The following is a 19,480-nucleotide window of genomic DNA, read 5'->3' on the forward strand; positions in this document are numbered from 1 at the left end:
GTAATTTCCACGTGCCACCGAATAAAATTCTTTTGACTTTTTCAAAACGTGAAGCATTCTCAGCTCACAGGCTGAGGGCTGGATGAGGACTGGATCTGGGCTGAAGTCTCTGAAACTCCTGCTTTCGCTGACAGAGACTTAAGCACCCTGGCTTTTTGTCTTGTGTTTAGGTGCCTGAAACCACAGGCTGAGGAATGGCGGGAGGTGGCAAGGATACAGGGAAGGTGGGGAGAGGCGCCTCCTGCTGGGGAGACAGGCACCAGCTGTCAGCCTGTGCTCTGATTCGGAGTCCGAAATGTCACTGGAATCACCAGCTGCAATCCGTCCAGCGCCCGTGCTAGCACCAGCTGCAGTTGTGTTTCCAGCAGCCTGTCGCTTTGGGGCTGACTGCCCGTCTCCTTCTCCTGTCCCCTGGGCGGTCTCTGGAACTGAGTGGGCAGGCCTGCCCCACCCATCCATCACGCTAGGCCCAGGGTCTTGGCTGCCATCAGCCCCCAACAGTCCGGCAGGTCTTAGGATCACTCAGGGTCTGGGTTCCCCAGGAAACACAGAGCAGGGGGGGTGTTGCTGCCATGAAGCCTGGCCCGGGACCCAGGTTCCATGCTCCCCTGAGGGTCCCCAGCCTCTGTCCACTTGCCCCCAGCTCCATGGTGATCCGGGACCTGACCCTGCGCAGCGCTGCCAGCTTCGGCTCCTTCCACCTCATCCGCCTGCTCTACGACGAGTACATGTTCTACCTGGTGGAGCACCGCGTCGCAGAGGCCACCGGAGAGACTCCGATCGCTGTGATGGGAGAGGTGAGGACCCTCCTGGGCAGGACGGCTGGGCTTGGCCAGGCCTGTGGGGAGAGGGCAGTGTGCTCTGAGCAGCCCAGAGAGAGGACACTCACAGGTCCCGCTGCTCTGCCGCCGAACAGATCCACGGCTCTGTGAAGAGCCACAGAAACGGGCCCACTCATGCCAGGACACAGCAGTGGCTTTCAAAACATCCAAACCACAGTTTGACCAGCACCGGGAAGGCTCTGGGGCTCTGTCCGAGTTCACAGTCACCATCAAACCGCTGGCTCTGGAGGGAGGTTGTCCTTGGGTGTCCTGCCACGCAGGGGAGGCCTCGGACACACCCCCCAAAGTGTTCTTTGTATTGTGGTGACATACACATAGGGTGGTATTTCCACATTAAAGCACACAATAAAGTGACATTTAGGACATTCACAAGGTGCAGCTGGCACCACTGTCCAGTTCCAGAACATTCCATCACCCCAAAAGGAAACCCCGTCCCAGGAGCAGTCACTCCCAAGCCCCTCCTGCAGCACAGCACCCACGCAGCCCCCTTCTGCCTCTGTGGATCGGCCTGTCCTGGACATTTCATAGAAATGGGATCACACACTGTGTGGCCTTTTGTGTCCGATGCCTCTCACTGAACGTGACGTCTGCGCTGTGACCCGGGTCAGAGCCTGGTTCCTCTCCTGGCTGAGTTGTGTTCCAGTGCGTGGCTGGCCGCGCTGCACTGACCCCTCGTGCCTCCGTGCTGCGTGGTCGCTCCCTCTCTGTGGCCGTTATGAATGATGCTGCTGTGGGCATTTGTGGGCGGGTTTTTGTGTGCACACCTCCGTTCAGTTCTTTGGGGTCCACACCTTGGAGTGGACTTGCTGGGCTGCATGGGTTTGCCTCGAGGAAGAAACGAGGTGATGCTTGATGAATGGCAGGGTCCCTGCCCTCTTACTACCCAGAGGTCACAGCACTCTCAGAGTCGTGGCCAGGGCCCCATAACGTGCGCAGAAACTGTGGAAGCTGTCTGTTCTCTGCATGTTGGCGTGGACGCCGGGCTCTGGGGCAACCGAGGACTGGCTTTCATGCCGTATACAGACTTCAGGGAGCAAAGATAACTTGGCCCATGGCCCTTCCGTGCCACCTTAAAACCCGGAGCAGCCACACCCAGGGGACCTTGGGAACCAGCTCCTGTCCCCTCACTGCCTCGAGCAGTCAGCACCCTCCACCCCCAGCAGTTCCCAGAGGCGGCCTGGACAGGGGACAGGGACCCACCCAGACGCATGGCAGCATCAGAGCCACTTCTCAGGGCAGACCCTAGCTGCTTTACTGTGAATGGAGGACGTGGCTCAAGGCAAGGTTGGGCCAGCATCCCCAGAGCCCCCAAACAGCAACTGCCACCCCTCTGCAGGCGCCCCTGACTCCAGGTTTCTCTTTCAGTTCAACGATCTCGCCTCTCTGTCGCTGACGCTGCTTGACAAAGGTGGGTGCGTCTGCGGCTTTCCCGCCACGGCCCTCCCAGGAGGATGGTACTCCTGGCCGTGGCCTGTCTGCCTCATCTCATGATGAGCAGGTGGAAATGGGGGCAGCCCCTCGGGGGGTGAGGACCCTGGGATCTGGCGTCCAGACAGTGGCTGATGGCCCTGGGCAGCAGGCGCCACTGCAGACTGGCTCGGCTGGGGCTCAGAGTGCTGCCGGCCTCTGGGTAGCCGCTGCCCAGGGACCTTAGCACCAGCTCCGGACCAGGCAGCCTCTGGTCTCCTGCGCCCATGCCCAGCAGTAGAGTGGGACAGGCAGGCCAGAGGAGCCCCTGGGCCCCGTCCCTGCTCCACGCAGGTGGGAGGAGGACCCCAGAGGCCCCAGCCCTGTGGGGAGCAGGCCCCAGGCCCATCGGCACTGGGGAAGGGAGGCACAGGGCAGAGGCTCTTTTGCCTGGCCCAACCTGGGGGCACCTCTGGGTGACCAGGTAGGTGGGAGAGGACAGATCAGCCTGGAGCAGAGGCCAAGGCGGGGTCCACGGGCTGCCATGTGTCCTTAGTACCCTGCCTGGCGTGCTGGAGCAGCTCTTGGAACATGCACTTCCGTCTCTCCCTCCCATGCCCTCCTGATGATGGACACTGACCCTACCCCTCCCTCTGCAGATGACATGCGCGATGAGCAGCGCGGCAGCGAGGCGGGCCCGGATGCCCACAGCCTGGGCGAGCCCCTGGTGAAGCGGGAGCGCAGTGATCCCAACCACTCCCTGCAGGGCATCTAGCAGCCCCGGCCGGCTCCTCCGCCAGGTTCCAGAAGATGCCGCCCGATCGCTCTGGGAACCTGGACTTCACCGGCTCCACCAAATTAGTGCCTCTTAGACGACGGATGTTTACTTTGACTCAAGCGGGGCCTCCCGGGGTCAGCGTGCCCTTGAAGGCCAAGAGAGTGTTCAAGAAGGAAAGCAGTTGTTGAAGCTACAGAAGCCTGGGCCGGGGCTCCCACTGACTGTAGCTGTGCTCTGGGTGCCAGGCCCCTGTACAGTCACCAGGGCCACACCAGACCATGGGTTCTTTGTTCTAGGCAAACCCTCCTCTGCTGGAACTCTGGACGTTGGCCCTAGTCCCTTTAAGAGCTGAAGGAGCTGTGCTGAGAGCGCTGGCCCCTACACTCAACTGGAACCAATTTTCACCATGATTTAAAATTGAAAAACCTGGCAGAGCCCGAATAGAAAGGGACGGCCTCTCCCCTCCTACCTGCCACCATTGGGGAGGCACAGAGCTCGCCAGCATCCCTGGAGTCCCCTCAGGAATGGAAAGTGGAGTGCCCTTGTCTGGTAGCACCATGTGGGAGGGACCCAGCTGGGAGCGGTGCCCTGGGGCCTTTTAGAGCCAGACTGCCCTGCCCCGATGCGCTGAGGCGGGAGGCTGGCTCTACTGCAGGAACCCATCTCCAGATGCCAAAGGACTTGAGGGGCACCTGACAATCGCTGTGTCCTGGACAGATCTGCAGCTCGAGAAAGAACAAGCCACAGAAACAGGCTCGCTCATGCCAGGACAAAGCAGTGCCTTCCAAAAACTCAAAACCAGAAGTTCTATCAGCACCAGGAAGGATCTGGGGCTCTGTCCAAGTTCACCGTCACCATCACGCCGCTGGCTGGGGAAGGAGTCTGTCCAACAGGAACAGTGTCACAGCCGCAACTTCAGAAAGCAGCCATCCCGCCTGTCGTCCAAACAGCAGTGCCTACGTCCCGCTCCACGGAGTCTTCCAGAACACCTCCCTCTGAATTAATCCCGGAGCACCCCAACCCCGGGCGAGTCCCACCTTGTCCTCTTCAAAGTCAAAACTCTTCTCTGGGGACAAATATTCGGGACTTTCGAAGCCCCGAACTTGAGACACCGAGTTTGTCTCCATGGAGACACATAGCCGCTGCAGTTGGACAGCTGCGTGCTGGAGTTTCTGCCCCCAAACCAACTGCAGAGAAGAAAGACGAGCCTCGGCCCAGGACGCGCTTTCTAACGAAATGCAATAGTTTTCTCTTTTTGGAAAAATGTTTATACCAATAGTTTTGTGCTCTATTGTTATTAGAACGTTTCTTATGAATGTGTACATTGCTGTATGTTCAGTCCCAAATGTTTTGTTCTCATTCACACAGAAGGTACTAATAGCTCACGTGGCCTTTAAAAACCTTACTTCCCTGCTTGCAGGAGCTCAGAGCAATGCTCGGCCTGCGCCAGAGCGGAGGGGCAGAAAGAGAAAGACACGTGCTCACTTTAGAAACGAAAAGTCAGGAATAATCACTGTTTGTCTGGTCGTGTAGCCCAAACCTTAGTTGAAATCCGACGGAAAGAATGTCTTTATACGTCTCCTCTCCGTGGAGACACTGAAGCTCACAGTTAACAGATTGTAACGCCCGGCTTTTGCTCACTCCTGGTAACCAATACAAGCTGGTTTCTGCCTTAGGCTCCGGCCCGTCTTTCCGATCCACGAGGAGCAACAGAGGTGGCAGCAAAGCCACGAGCCTCTCAGGCCTGTCTCGTTTTTCATAGCAGTAAACACTAAGCGTGCCCACTTTCGGACTCGTCCACACTCCAGGCCCTGCCCCCCTGCCCAGGGACACCAGCCTGCCGGGCTTGCACCACTCAAGACCCAGAGGAGAAGCCACAGAGGTGCCCCCCGCACTTGCCTGCAGGCTCCCTGGGGATGTTCTAGTGCCTTCCAAAAGGAGCCCGGGCCCCTCACTTCCTTAGCAAGGCCCACCCTGAGCCAGTGATGGCACAGAAACACTTCTTTGTACAGGATGGTCAGTGGCTCCTGTTTACACTTTGGGATTTTTCTTTTGTTTTTGTTTGTTTGTTGTTGTTTGTTTAAGAGATGGTCTCATTCTATTACCCAGGCTGGAGTGCAGTGGCATTATCATAGCTCACTGCAGCCTCAACCTCTTGGGCTCAGGTGATCCTCCCACCTCAGCCTCCCCAAGTAGCTGAGACTATAGGCGTGCACCACCACATCCAGTTAATTTTTTTTTTTTTTTTTTTTTTAATAGAGACGGGGATCTTCCTATGTTGCCCAGGCTGGACTCAAACTCCTCAGCTCAAGCGATCCTCCCACCTTGGCCTCCCAAAGTGCTGAGATTACAGGCGTGAGCCACCGGCCTGGCCTCCTGTTTGCATTTGTTACAGGCTAGACCCACTTGGATCTAGTGGAGAAGCAGGTGCACTGGTCTTGGATCCGAACCACTGGTTGTCCTCAGGGTCTCCTTGGTACAGTTGGGGCCAAACTTCAGAATCATTGAGAATCAGTGCATGAGCTTGCTCAAAAACGGCCGATTTCTGGACCCCACCCACAGGGAGCCTGACTCGGTGGGATTCGGGTAGGGGCCAGGAAGTGTGTGGTTGCTGCCATTTCCTCTCAGGGGACTGTGGTGCGGGGCTGCAGGACTTTGAAGAAACTCTGCAGAGGAGAGCAATGGGCTCAGGAACCCAGCAGGGCCCACCTGTGGGAAGGAGGGTGGCCCACAAAGGCTAGTATAGTTCTCACTCAGCTGCCCCTAAATCTGTTTCCCAAGTGCCAGGCCAGTGCCCCGTATGCCCCCAGAGACACTCGGCCTTTGCCCCAGTCCAGGCCTCTCTGTCCCAGGCGACACTAGAATCGCCCCTCCCTTCCCTGGGCTGGGACTCCAGGACCCCACTGGGTCCTGATGGTGCCAACTTCAGCCAGGAAATCCACTCGCCCCATCCCCTGCTGGGTCACAATTTCAGACCTTCCTCCAGCTGAGACCCCTGAGTCAAATTAGGCAAGTACCAACTCCCCACCTCCCCAACCGCCGAAGAGCCAGGCCCGGTGTGGACTGCAGGGCCCAGAGTAGGAAACCCAAGCCCCGCCCACGGGGCCTGACAGGCTAGGGAAAGTGGGAGCTCAGAGCATGGGGGATGGTGCCCCAGGAAAGAGGAGCCCGCTTGAGCTCCTCAGGCCATCATGTGCCTCCAGAGCCCTCTGGGTAGGTCCCCAGGGTGCAGTCGCCTCAGAAAAAAAAAGGGGAAACTTGGTTTTACCAAGCATCTCAAGGGGGTACTGGCCATAATCACAGCAGCCTCCACGCTACACTTCTGTCCTGTCTCCTCTTTTTGATGACCTAAGGTAGAGGTAATCCCCATTGTACATGTGGGAAAAGCAAGGCTGCTGGTTGGAATGCCAATGTGATGGCTGGAGCACAGCAGCCACAGTGGACCTCAAGGTGGAAGCCCCGTGATAAGGATGGAAAAGCAATGAGTCAGAAGGAGGCTGGGTCCCCGGTGATGATGGAGCTGCCGTTACAGCCCTGACCTCCAGGCAGACATCAGCAAGGAGGGGTGGGGAGCCCCAGAGATGTCCCTGCCTTCACAAATTGTCTGGTGGCAGGAACTCCAGTGCAAGATGGGAGGGGACCCCACACACTGCAGCTACCAGCATGCTAAGAAGGGGGAGATGCGGGCCAGGCACAGTGGCTCATGCCTGTAATCCCAGCACTTTCAGAGGCCAAGGTGGGTAGATTACGAGGTCAGGAGATCGAGACCATCCTGGCTAACATGGTGAATCCCCGTCTCTATTAAAAATGCAAACATTAGCCAGGTGTGGTGGTGGGCGCCTGTAGTCCCAGCAACTGGGGAGGCTGAGGCAGGAGAATCGCTTGAACCTGGGAGGTGGAGCTTACAGCGATCGAGATCGTGCCATTGCACTCCAACCTGGGTGACAGAGCGAGACTCTGTCTCAAAAGAAAAAAAAAAGAAAGGGGAGAAGCTCCACCTGGAGTAACCCCCGCTACCTCTGTTTTCCTCCTGCCTCTGGCTGCTGCTCCTCTGCACCTGGGTCCTGCCTACTCCTCTCCTCCTTCTACCCCCTCAGTCACCTCAGCCACTCCCAAGATGGAAATACCTCCACAAGCTGCTGACTTCACCTCTGCTCAGAGCTCCTGGGTGCCTGGCCCTCAGCAGAGCAAGACAGCAGCCCGGCATCTGGCCGTCCAGACCTCCTCCCCATGTCTCCATCACAGTGTGGGCAGCACCTTCCGTCTACCCACATTGCCCTGCCCCACCCCTTGGCCCTGCCTCAAAAGGACCATAATCAGACCATTTCTCCCCTTCCTCTTTGCTACTTCCCCAGCTCCTCCTTGGCCAGGAGAGGCAGAGTGGCGAGGTTTCGACTGCACAGGTTTGAGAGTCAGCTCTACTGTGCCCTCAAGTAAATTACCTTCATCAGTTTCTCCCTCTGGAAAAGAGACAATAAAAATGCCTCACAGTGTTGTGAGAAAGAAGATCAATATACAGAAAACACTGGACTAAGCCTTCAAGAGTTGTTTCTACCCCTCGGCACTGCAGATACTACAGATGGTGGGGTGTCAGATAATTCTCCAGGGTGGGCCCATACTGGGCACTGCAGGGTGCTGAGCAGCGTCCCTGGCCTCCACCCACTCTGTGCCAGGAGCACCCCAGCCCAATCCTGACAACCAAAAATGTCTCTGGACCATGTCCGTGTCGCCTGGGAGACACCTTCCTCTTTAGCACTCGTCTTAATTGGTGCTTCTTCCAGGAAGCCTTCCTGGGTGCTCCCTGGGTAGATTAGGGTCACTTAGACCCAACTTCCCCACCATACTTTATAGTAATTGTTTGCAAATCTATCTTTCCCACAAGCTCTGCGAGTGAGTAGCTGTCATGTGCCTTGTTGAGATGGATTTCCCAAATCTATCACAGCACATGCTCAGCAAACATTGAGGGCATGAGGGAGTGGGGAGGGCCCGCCAGAGAAGGCGTTCTTTACGGTGATCGTGGGAAGGAAGGTGCTGTGCCAGGGAGGAGAAAAAAATGTCCAGAGGAGTGATGAGGAATTCCAAAGAAATTGGAATTCAGGCAGGAGGCCACCAAAGGTTTTTGATGTAATCAAAGCTGGGCTTTAGAAAGCTGTATTCGGGCAGGGCGGATTACACCAGAAGAAACAGGAGCAGGGGGTCAGTTAGGTGCTTGTTAAGACAGAACAAGTGAGGGGGAGAGTTGTGGCTGCGGGGTGGAGCAGGGGCACCCAGGAGCCCTGTGGAGATCAAATTGGTGAGTTATACCTGGTTTGGTTTGTTTTTTTGTGTGTGGTTTGGTCTTTTGTTTTGTTTCGTTTTTTGAGACAGTCTTGCTGTTGCCCAGGCTGCAGTGCAGTGGCACAATCTCAGCTCACTACAACCTCCACCTCCTGGGTTTAATCGATTCTCCCCCTCAGCCTCCTGAGTAGCCGGGATTATAGGCATGCGTCACCATGCCTGGCTAATTGTTGTATTTTTAATAGAGATGGGGTTTTACCATGTTGACCAGACTGGTCTCAAACTCCTGTGATCTGCTCACCTCAGCCTCCCAAAGTGCTGGGATTACAGGCATGAGCCATCGCGCTTGCCTTTTTTTTTTTTCTTTCTAATGAACCAGGATAAAAATCTAAAACATCAGGAGTGATGATGTAATAAAGATAAATATAGCTTTGCAAAATTTTCATTTCAGTGTATGTGTGAGTGCACATATACACATGCATTTATGGTATTGGGCTGCTATGTAAAATGCATTGAATACGCATAGGTCTCCAAAGCCACAGTACCATATATGCATGAGTATATGTGCACTCACACAGAGGCTCTCAGGGGGGCTGAGAGTTGTTCTCAGCCTATTGTGAGATCGTGGGCCCCTCCTGGAATCCTGTCATGGATGTTTTGTGGGGTTTTGCTATCCAGCATCCATCCTGCCTTCTTTTGGAATAACACCCTGATTCTCTTGGAGGAGTGATCTTCCTCTTGTGGCTTTAAATACTCTCTCTGTGTGGGTGGGTCTCACATATTGAGGGAGGCTGTTCCAGGTGGGAAGGGAGGGAATGAGTTCAGCGTGTTGGGGGTGGGGGGAGTGGTAAGGAGGCTGGTGTTGCTGGCACAGAGTGAATGGCAGGGCAGGAGGTTGAGGAAGGCTGCAGAGTAATGGGATGCGGGCTTCCTAGGTCCTGGAGAGGAGCTGGGATGCCTCCACTTGAATGTCTCAAATGGCATCTCACACCACTGGTTAGGCACACAGAACCCAGTATGTATTTATTGCTCAATAAATATTTGATGGAAGGGCCAGGCACGGTGCCTCAAGCCTGTCATCCCAGCACTTTGGGAGGCCAAGGCAGGCAGATCACCTGAGGTCAGAAGTTCAAGTCCAGCCTGGCCAACATGGTGAAATCCCCATCTTTAATAAAAACGCAAAAATTAGTTGGACGTGGTGGTGGCGCCTATAAATTCCAGCTCCTTGGGAGGCTGAGGCAGGAGGATCGCTTGAACCCAGGAGGTGGAGGTTGCAGTGAGCCAAGACCGTGCCACTGCACTCCAGCCTGGGTGACAGTGAGATTCCGTCTCAAAAAAAAAAAAAAAAAAAATTATGGAGGAATGAATTTGATTGGAGGTGAGCAAAAATTAACCTACTGTACCCTGCTGACCCCATCCAACACTTTCTCCTTAGACTCTGAACCCTGAGCTGAAGGGTGAGACTGAAAGCCGTCAAAGTTCAGACATCCTGGGGGAGACACCCGGCGCATTGTCCTCAGCGATTTTCGCTTCTAAGACCTGTTGAAGCTGCCAGTTGCTTCTCCTTTCTTTTTGATCTCATGAACATCCACATAACCTTCCAGCAAATTCCTCCTTGGCTTATATCTTCCAGAACTGATTTCGGGAGGCTGCAATCAATCTCCAAAGAGATACACCCTCAGCACCCAGGAATTTTCTAGCCAGTCTCAGAAGGGGATTCTGAGACCTCGTGAAGCCCTCCCGAGACGACAGCTCCTGTTTTCAAGGTGGCGCGTCCATACGGCTTGGTAACCGCAGCAGCAGGCTGGGAGCGAGGTGCCACTAAGACTCCCTACCTCCACTTCCATGGCCTGGTTCATGGAAGACGCCAGAACCCCAGCAGGTGCGGAGCTTACGTCCCGGTACGTTTACCCAGAAGGCAGCCAACTGCCCCTTCTCCTGGAGTTGAGTTTTGATTCGTCCCCATCCTCTGCTGCCCCCCAGTGGTCACTGTGTGATACAGCCTTTTCCTTTTCGCAGGGGACACAAAAAGTTGGATTTTGCCCAGAAACCAGGCTGATTTGTTTACTTATTTGCAATGATGCATGATAAGAAAGATCAAAAACAAGGGAGTGAGTGAGCTAATTTCCTTCCTTCCCTTCTCTTCCTCCCCTTCTCTTCCTCAAATATTTCCTATTTGTTTACAAAGGCCCAAAATATCCCCCCAACATAACAATGGGAAAAAGTCACCTGGCAGACACCATTTAAAACAAGCGATTGGGCGGGCGCGGTGGCTCACACCTGTAATCTCAGCCCTTTGGGAGGCTGAGGCGGGTGGATCGCGAGGTCAGGAGCTTGAGACCAGCCTGGCCAACATGGTGAAACACCGTCTCTATTAAAAATACAAAAATTAGCTGGGTGTGGTGGTGCATGCCTGTAATCCCAGCTACTCGGGAGGCTGAGGTAGGAGAATCACTTGAACCTGGGAGGCAGAGGTTGCAGGGAGCCAATATTGCGCCATTGCACTCCAGCCTGGGCAATAAAGCGAGACTCAATCTCAAAAAAAAAAAAAAAAAAAAAAAAAAAAACAGCGATCTTGGCCAGGCCCAGTGACTCACACCTGTAATCCCAACACTTTGGCAGGCCTAAGTGGGCAGATCACTTGAGGTCACAAGTTCAAGACCAGCCTGGCCAACATGGCGAAACTCCGTCTCTACTAATAATACAAAAATTAGCCTGGCATGGTGGTGGGCACCTGTTTTCCCAGCTACTCAGGAGGCTGATGCATGAGAATCACTTGAACCCAGGAGGTGGAGGTTGCAGTGAGCTGAGATTGCACCACTGCACTCCAGCCTGGGCAACAGAGAGAGACTCTGTCTCAAAGGAAAAAAAAAAAGGTATAAATCGCTATCATGTGCCCTTGCTAGGACGCGCTGACACAGACACACATCACTTCTGTGTAATCCCTGCCAAAAACGCTTAACCTGAGTTTCACTGTGAGGAAACATCAAACAAACCAAAGTTAAGAAGCATTCTACAAAATAATTGCAGTACTCGTTAGAAATGTCGTTGTCAAGAAAAAGTATATAAAAAGCAGAGGAGGCCGGGCGCAGTAGGCTCAAGCCTGTAATCCCAGCGCTTTGGGAGGCCGAGACGGGCGGATCACGAGGTCAGAAGATCGAGACCATCCTGGCTAACATGGTGAAACCCCGTCTCTACTAAAAAATACAAAAAACTAGCCGGGCGAGGTGGCGGGCGCCTGTAGTCCCAGCTACTCGGGAGGCTGAGGCAGGAGAATGGCGTAAACCCGGGAGGCGGAGCTTGCAGTGAGCTGAGATCCGGCCACTGCACTCCAGCCTGGGCGACAGAGCGAGACTCCGTCTCAAAAAAAAAAAAAAAAAAAAAAAGCAGAGGAAATGATCCAGACTAAAGGAAACTAAGGAGAAGTGATACCTAAATGCAAGACAGGACCCAGGACTAAATCCCGGAACAGAGAACGGACACTAGAGCCGGACAGAAGAAATGTGAATGAGGTTTGCACATTAGTGAGTAGTAGTGTGTCAATGCGAATTTCCTGATTTTGCTTAGGATGTGAATATCTGAGGAAACTGATGGAAGTTAGATGGAACTCTTCGTACTATTTTTGCAACTTGTTTTTAAGTCTGATTGTATTTCAAATGTATTTATTTTAAAATTTGATTTATAAGAGGCTGGGCGCGGTGGCTCGAGCCTGTAATCCCAGCACTTTGGGAGGCCTAGACGGGCAGATCACGAGGTCAGGAGATCGAGACCGGTCATCCTGGCTAACACGGTGAAACCCCGTCTCTACTAAAAAATACAAAAAACCTAGCTGGGCGAGGTGGCGGGTGCCTGTAGTCCCAGCTGCTCAGGAGGCTGAGGCAGGAGAATGGCGTAAACCCGGGAGGCGGAGCTTGCAGTGAGCTGAGATCCGGCCACTGCACTCTAGCCTGGGCGACAGAGCGAGACTCCGTCTCAAAAAAAAAAAGAAAAAAAAATTTAATTTATTTAACTGAAAATAAAGAGGCCAGATGCTGTGGCTCACGCCTGCAATCCCAGCACTTTGGGCGGGCAAATCACTTGAGGTCAGGAGTTTGAGACCAGCCTGGCCAAGGTGGGTGGATCACTTGAGGTCAGGAGTTCAAGACCAGCCTAGCCAACATAGTGACAACTCCGTCTCTACTAAAAATATAAAAATTAGCCGGGCGCTATGGCGGGCACCTGTAATCCCAGCTACTCGGGAGGCTAAGGCAGGAGAATTGCTTGAACCCAGGAGGTGGAGGTTGTAGTGAGCCGAGATTGTGCCACTGCACTCCAGCCTGGGTGACAGAGGGAGACTCCATCTCAACAAAAAAGAAGGAGAAGGAGAAGGAGATGGAGAAGGGGAAGGGGAAGGGGAAGGGGAAGGGAAGGGGAAGGGGGAGAGGAGGAGGAGGAGGAGGAGGAGGAGGAGGAGGAGGAGGGAAAAAGCAGAGTTGATCAGAAGGAGACAGGAATGTGTCACCGAGCAAAGTGAAGGCTTGGGAACCTGGCTGTGGCACCCTGGGCTCTCCACCTCCCAGCACTGCTGACCCCTGGTTGCAGATCAGGTCATGGGAAGGAGAATGTGGCCCTACCCCAGGTTAACAGGATCCAGCCTAGCTTTCTTCCAGAGGCAATTCCAGCCCCAAAGCCCTGACTGATGTGTCTAGTTTGGGTTAGGGGTTCCTGCCATCATGGGCAAGGGGCCACCGTTGGTCACATCCGACATCCTGTTGTCAGGAGCTTGAGGCCATGGGTCGAGGGAGAACGGGGAAGGCAGATGAACCAATAAGGCGTCCACGATGAAGTCCCTCCAACCTCACCTGGCTCCGGGCTCCTTAAGGGCACGAATTATACTTGATTGATAACTCCCCAGGAATTACAGAAACCTATGACTAATAGAAATTTCTAAGTTTGCTGGATAAGAAAAGAAACAACTGGCCGGGCGCGGTGGCTCAAGCCTGTCATCCCAGCACTTTGGGAGGCCGAGACAGGCGGATCACGAGGTCAGGAGATCGAGACCATCCTGGCTAACACGGTGAAACCCCGTCTCTACTAAAAACTACAAAAAACTAGCCGGGCGAGGTGGCGGGCGCCTGTAGTCCCAGCTACTCGGGAGGCTGAGGCAGGAGAATGGTGTAAACCCTGGGAGGCGGAGCTTGCAGTGAGCCGAGATCCAGCCACTGCACTCCAGCCCCGGCGATAGAGTGAGACTCCATCTCAAAATAAATAAATAATTAATTAATTAAAAAAAAAAAAAGAAACAACTTACTGAAACTCCCTGTGCTTGTAAGATAACAAAACTGGCTGAAATCAGTTGGAACAACATGGCGGATTGGAGTTTGCACAGAACGAGTTGCTGATGTCATAGCCTCAATTTCCACTGCATGTTTTAGACTAACACCCCCAAATTTGCACATGCGATCCATGAGGAGGGATGAGAGATAACTGCGCATGCCAGAGGACTTTCCAGACTTCCTGTTTCCTCTACCAATCACCTACCTACTAATCCCACTATCTGACCCCTAAACCTCTTCTAATAAAGGTATTGACTGCCTTAGGGTGGGCGTGGTGCCTCAGGCCTACAATCCCAGTCCTTTGGGAGGCAGAGGGAGGAGGATCACTCGATGCCAAGAGTTCGAGACCAGCCTGGACAACATAGCAAGATCCCATCTCCACACCCGCAGAAAGTAAGGTCTTAAAGCTAGCATGGGGAGAAAGCTTTGAGATGGACGCCCATCTGCTTGTTAGTCAACTTGCAATAAAAAGCTTTTCTCAAAAACCCTCGTGTCCTAGCATTGGCTCCTAGCGCGTTGGACAGCAAAGCCCCTTTTGCTCCGTAAAAGCACGACATGCTGGTTCCCTGCCCGTGACGGGAAGATGAAAACTCAATTGCAGCTGTGAAGGCCCCTGTTCTTGAAGCCCAGCTGCAGAACCACCGTCCTCCTTGGCTGCAGAGGAGAGAGCGACATAAGTCTTCAGAGCTCAGCCTGGGCTCAGGGGTTCCTGGGAGACCTGTATCCTGGTGAGCCAAGGAGGAAGCAGACAGCAGGGAGGCCAATCAGCAGTTAAGGGTGAGTCATTTGAAGGCCTCCCATTTCCTGCCTCCAACCCCCGCAATTAGGAGAAAGCCCTTACTCCTCACTGCAGCCTCCAAGGCCCTGCACACTCCCTCCCTGAGCTCATCTCCACCACCTCTCTTTTTGGTCACTCGGCTCTAGCCACACCGAGGTCCTCACTGCGTAAAAGTATTCCCTCGGCCAGGCGCGGTGGCTGACGCCTGTAATCCCAGCACTTTGGGAGGCTGAGACAGGCGGATTGTTTGAGCTCAGGAGTTCGAGACCAGCCTGGCCAACATGGTGAAACCCCATCTCTACTAAAAATACAAAAATTAGTTGGGCGTGGTGATAGGCGCCTGTAATCCCAGCTACTCGGGAGGCTGAGGCAGGAGAATCGCTTGAACCTGGGAGGCAGAGCTTGCAGTGAGTTGAGATTGCACCACTGCACTCCAGCCTAGGAGACAGAGTGAGACTCCATCTCAAAAAAAAAAAAAAAAAAAAAAAAAAAAAAAGCATTCTCTCCTTCTGTCACTTGTCATACATAGCATGCTGTTTTATTTTCTTTGTAGCACCCATCACTATCTCAAGTTATTTTGCTTACCTGTCTACTGTTAAAGTCTCCCCACAAAAGGATGCAAAGCTCCATGAAGGCAGGGCCTGTCTAGTTCATCCCGCGAACCCAACACTGCCTGATGCTTCGTAGCTTTGGTGGATACATAATGCTGCATAAGGAACATCCCCAAAGTTTAGTGGCTGATAACAGCAAGTATTTATCTTTCATAGTTTCTGGCCGGGCGCGGTGGCTCATGCCTGTAATCCCAGCACTTTGGGAGGCCGAGGCAGGTGGATCACGAGGTCAGAAGATAGAGACCATCCTGGCTAACATGGTGAAACCCCGTCTCTACCAAAAATACAAAAAATTAGCTGGGTGTGGTGGCGGGCGCCTGTAGTCCCAGCTACTCAGGAGGCTGAGGCAGGAGAATGGTGTGAACCCAGGAGGCGGAGCTTGCAGTAAGCTGAGATCAAGCCACTGCACTCCAGCCTGGGCGACTGAGCGAGACTCCATCTCAAAACAACCAACCAAACAAACATAGTTTCTGTGGGTGAGGAATGGGAAGGGCTAGGCTGGGTGGTTGTGTGGGGGCTCAGAGTCTCTCATGCAATTAGTCAGTGGCTGCCACAGGAGCTGTTGGGGGTTGGCTGAGCATCTCTTGGCCAGGGCCTTGCCATGAGATCTGTATTTCAGCTTCCTTACAGCATGGCAGCTGCAGGGCAATTGGACTGCTCACATGGTGGCCAAAAGCTTTCAGAGAGACTGTTCCAGCAATGCTGCAGAAGCTGCATCTCTGTCCGTTATGTCCTCGTCAGTTACATGGTGTCATTTCTTCTGTGCTCTACTGATCAGCAAGCCCACCTACATTCAAGGGAAGGGAGCACCCTCCTCTCTTGCTGGGAGAAGGGTCAACGAATTTGGGGCCATATTTTAAAGCAACCACAGTAGGCAATTGAGAAATATTTGTGTAAGTGAATGTTGACTAAGTTAATTTGCTACCAGAGGCCAGATAAGGAAAGCTGGCAGCCATCAACACTTGGAGGAGGCTTGCGAAACCACTGGAAATGTCCTTGACTCATCGACCTGACAGGTTTTGTGTGTCTCAGTGTCCCCTGAAAAGCCATGACAGGATAATATTTAGCAAGTGATGAAACCGTGCTGCGAGTTTCCCAAAGTGTGGGATGAATGTGATGTGTGACCTGACTTTAGGCGACGTGTAGACATGGTGTTAAACGATAATGAATCACATAGATTATGTTAGCCCGTTTTCAATTCTCTTCGCTCCTTCTCATCACTTCAAGAAGAAAGTTCCCGCCAAGTGCTAAAGCCTCTTCAATAACACTCTAACACTTTGCTAATCTCCCTTTGTGTCAAGGAAAAAGCAGTCCCAACACCTTGGCAGGCAACAGTATCTACTTTGAATTTGAAAACATTGTTTCATTTTCATGTTTGCATTTACAATGGTCTACTCATGGCTTAGTGGTTTTCTCTTTTAAATGGTGATACAAAGTATCTATTTAATGAAAATTTAAACCAAAAGAAAAGTATCAAGTTCATTAAAGGTCACACCGTTCAGATATGGTAAAGGCTGAGATCTACCCAAGAGAAGTTTGGGGAAACCTGAAAATGAGACCAACACCCTAGGAATGACAGATGACCTGAGCTCTACACACTGTGGGTGACCAGGGGGACTGACATTCAAGCTACTCTTAGAGAATTTCTTTGCGGTTTTTATGTTTTTGTTTTTGTTTTGAGACACAGTCTCACTGTGTTGCCCAGGCTGGAGTGCAGTGGTGTGATCTCGGCTCACTACAGCCACTGTCTCCCACATTCAAGTGATTCTCCTGCCTCAGCCTCCCGAGTAGCTGGGATTACAGGTGCCCGCCACCATACCCAGCTAATTTTTGTATTTTTAGCAGAGAAGGGGTTTCACCACATTGGCCATGATGGTCTTGAACTCCTGATCTCAGGTGATCCACCTGCCTCAGCCTCCCAAAGAGGCTCATGCCTGTAATACCCCCACTTTGGGATACTGAGGCAGGTGGGTTGCTTGAGTGCAGGAATTGGAGGCTGCAGTGAGTAATGATCACACCGCTGCACTCCTGCCTGGGCAACAGAGTGAGACTCTGCTATTAGTGATATCACATTAGTAACTTAATATAGGCCATGGCTGAAGTATTTACACCAAGAAAATCAGCAGACGCTACAAATCAGGGTTCAATTTGTTTTATTAATTGTCTTGTGGTGTTAAGGAAGTGATAGAAAAATCAGTAAAATTTACAATAAACTATATACACACACATAAATACATACTAACAAAAACATTCTCCTCCAGAGAAGCTGTTGTTAAATATTTACCACATCCCACTGGCTGTTCAGAAAAGTATAACAACCATGTAAATAGCTCCAATGTCATAGCTCAACAGTAGCCAGAGATAATATATAAATGAGTAAGCATGGCTGTTTTCAAATGAAACTTTATTTACAGACACTGAAATGTAAATTTCACACCATTTTCACATCAAGAGATATTCTTCTTTTGGTATTTTTTTTTTTCCCAACCAGCTAAAAAATGTAAAAAATCAGAGGGTGCGGTGGCTCATGCCTGTAATTCCAGCACTTTGGGAGGCCAAGGTGGGTGAAGCACCTGAGGTCAGGAGTTCGAGAGCAGCCTGGTGAAACCCTGTCTCTACAAAAAACACAAAAATTAGCTGGGTATAGCGGCACACGGCTGTAATCCCAGCTACTCAGGAGGCTGAGGCAGAAGAATCACTTGAACCCGGGAGGCGGAGGTTGCAGTGAGTCGAAATTGTACCACTGCACTCCAGCGTGGGCAACAGAGACTCCAAAATAAATAAAAGGGAAGGGAAGGAAAGGGAGGGAGGGAACAAGGGGAGGGAGGGAGGAACCATTTTTAGTTCATAGGCTATATCTGGACCACAGATTGTAGTACTCCTCACTCTCTTTTAGATCATACTCAAAAATGTACAGAGCTGGGACTCAAACCTAGGTAAGACCTGAAATACAAGGTCCCAGGCAGAGAGATCAGCAAGTACAAAGGCCCTTAGGCTGGAATGAGCTTGTGCTCCAAGGATGGAAAGACACACGTGGCTGAACAGCAAAGAGCAAGGGGAAACAAAGTGGGGTGTGGGAGCCAAGTTCAGGGAACTTCATAAGCCTGAATAAAAGGTTTAGGATATTCCAAGTTCAGCTGAGAGCCCTCTGGAAGCACTGAGTGGTCTTGGCATTTCTCTTTTCAGTCAATGTGTATATATATATACACACACACACATACACACATATGTATGTATAGATCTGTGTGTGTATATATGTATGTAGATAAAAACAAAGTATTTATGTCTATATATATGGGAGGGTTCTTGCTCTGTCCCTAGGATGGTGGCAGTGGCACTGTCACAGCTCACTGCAGCCTCAACCTCCTGGGCTCATGTGATCCTCCTGCCTCAGCCTCCCGAGTAACCGGCCTGCACCACCACACCCGGGTAATTTTTGTGTTTTTGTAGAGATGGGGTCTTGCTCTGTTTTCTAGGCTGGTTTTGAACTGAGCTCAAGAGATCCTCCCACCTGGGCCTCCCACAGTGCTGGGATTACAGGGGTGAGCTACCGCATCTGGCTGATTATGTTTTTAAAAGACTCCTCAGCCTGCGGCCATGAGCAGAACAGAGCCTGGGGCTTCCAAAGAATGCAGCAAAGGACGGCAGAGAGGCGGCTGTCCAAGTCTTCCATGAGACAGATATGGACGATGTGCCCTAGGGTGGTGACAGCCTGGCTGGGGAGAATGCGTGGATCTGGGCTGTATTTTGGAGGCAAGGCCAAGTCCGAAGGATTTGCTGAGAGATTCATAGCAGGTGAGTAGAAAACAACTCCAGGGTGTCCGGGACCCTCCCATAAGCCTTGCGAGTGAGGCTGATGGTCCCATTTTCCAGATGGGGAACCTGGAGGCGCGCGGGCTCCAACCCCCACCCATGAGCTTGTGAAGTTGATTCTCGTGGCTCCGAGGGGTCGAGTCCCACGCGCCGGGTCCTCCCCCGTCCCCCGCCAGCACCTGGGTCCCAGGGCTGCGCCCCCTCCTCGCGCCTGACCACGACCCCCCGCCCCCGCCGATAAGCTCTGATTCCCCCCCAATCCCAAGCACCCCGCGCCCTCTCGCCACTTCCCCCGTGGTTTCAGGAAAGCGTTTGCTGAACGTAACGGCTCCTAAGGCGGGTAAACTGAGGCAGGAGGTAACGCGTCTCCCGCCCGCGCGTGTGGGAAGCCGCCGCAGGCCCGGGGGTTTACCTGGAGGAAGGCCTCGGCTGCGGCGCCCTGAACTGCTCACTGTCCCACCGCGGGGGATCCCCGGAAAACGAGCGGGAAAAACGAGAGCCTCAAGACCCGCCTAGCGCCGCGCGGTGCCGCCTCACTAAACCTTAGTCGCTGCCACTGCGCATGTGCCCTTCCCGGCCCTGTCCCCGCCCCCTCAGTCGGCGGGAAAAGGAGGCGGGAGACGGCTCGTGCGCAGGCGTGTGTTGGGAACGCGGCTCCG

The 19,480-nt window shown here is 52.9% G+C and overlaps 1 protein-coding gene and 1 long non-coding RNA gene across 8 annotated transcripts in view; one reads left to right on the plus strand and one right to left on the minus strand.

Annotated features, from left to right (window-relative positions):
- RFX2 (regulatory factor X2) overlaps positions 1–4,702 on the plus strand; it is a 128,868-nt gene extending 124,166 nt beyond the window's left edge. For all 7 annotated transcript variants that reach the window (XM_030936197.1, XM_030936200.1, XM_030936194.1 and 4 more), the window contains 3 exons: positions 644–797; positions 2,208–2,250; positions 2,909–4,702. In XM_030936197.1, the coding sequence (XP_030792057.1) occupies positions 644–797; positions 2,208–2,250; positions 2,909–3,024 (313 nt within the window). In that variant the 3' untranslated portion in view covers positions 3,025–4,702. The remainder of the gene's footprint in view (positions 1–643; positions 798–2,207; positions 2,251–2,908) is intronic.
- Positions 4,703–17,395: 12,693 nt separating this feature from the next.
- On the minus strand, positions 17,396–19,442 carry LOC115899057. The gene is made up of 2 exons (XR_004058661.1): positions 19,234–19,442; positions 17,396–17,623 (listed from the first exon to the last, which is right to left on the minus strand). It is a non-coding gene; the product is annotated as an uncharacterized LOC115899057 (long non-coding RNA).
- Positions 19,443–19,480: the final 38 nt, after the last annotated feature.

Source organism: Rhinopithecus roxellana, chromosome 8 (genome assembly GCF_007565055.1).
Source record: "Rhinopithecus roxellana isolate Shanxi Qingling chromosome 8, ASM756505v1, whole genome shotgun sequence".
Lineage (NCBI taxonomy): Eukaryota > Metazoa > Chordata > Mammalia > Primates > Cercopithecidae > Rhinopithecus > Rhinopithecus roxellana.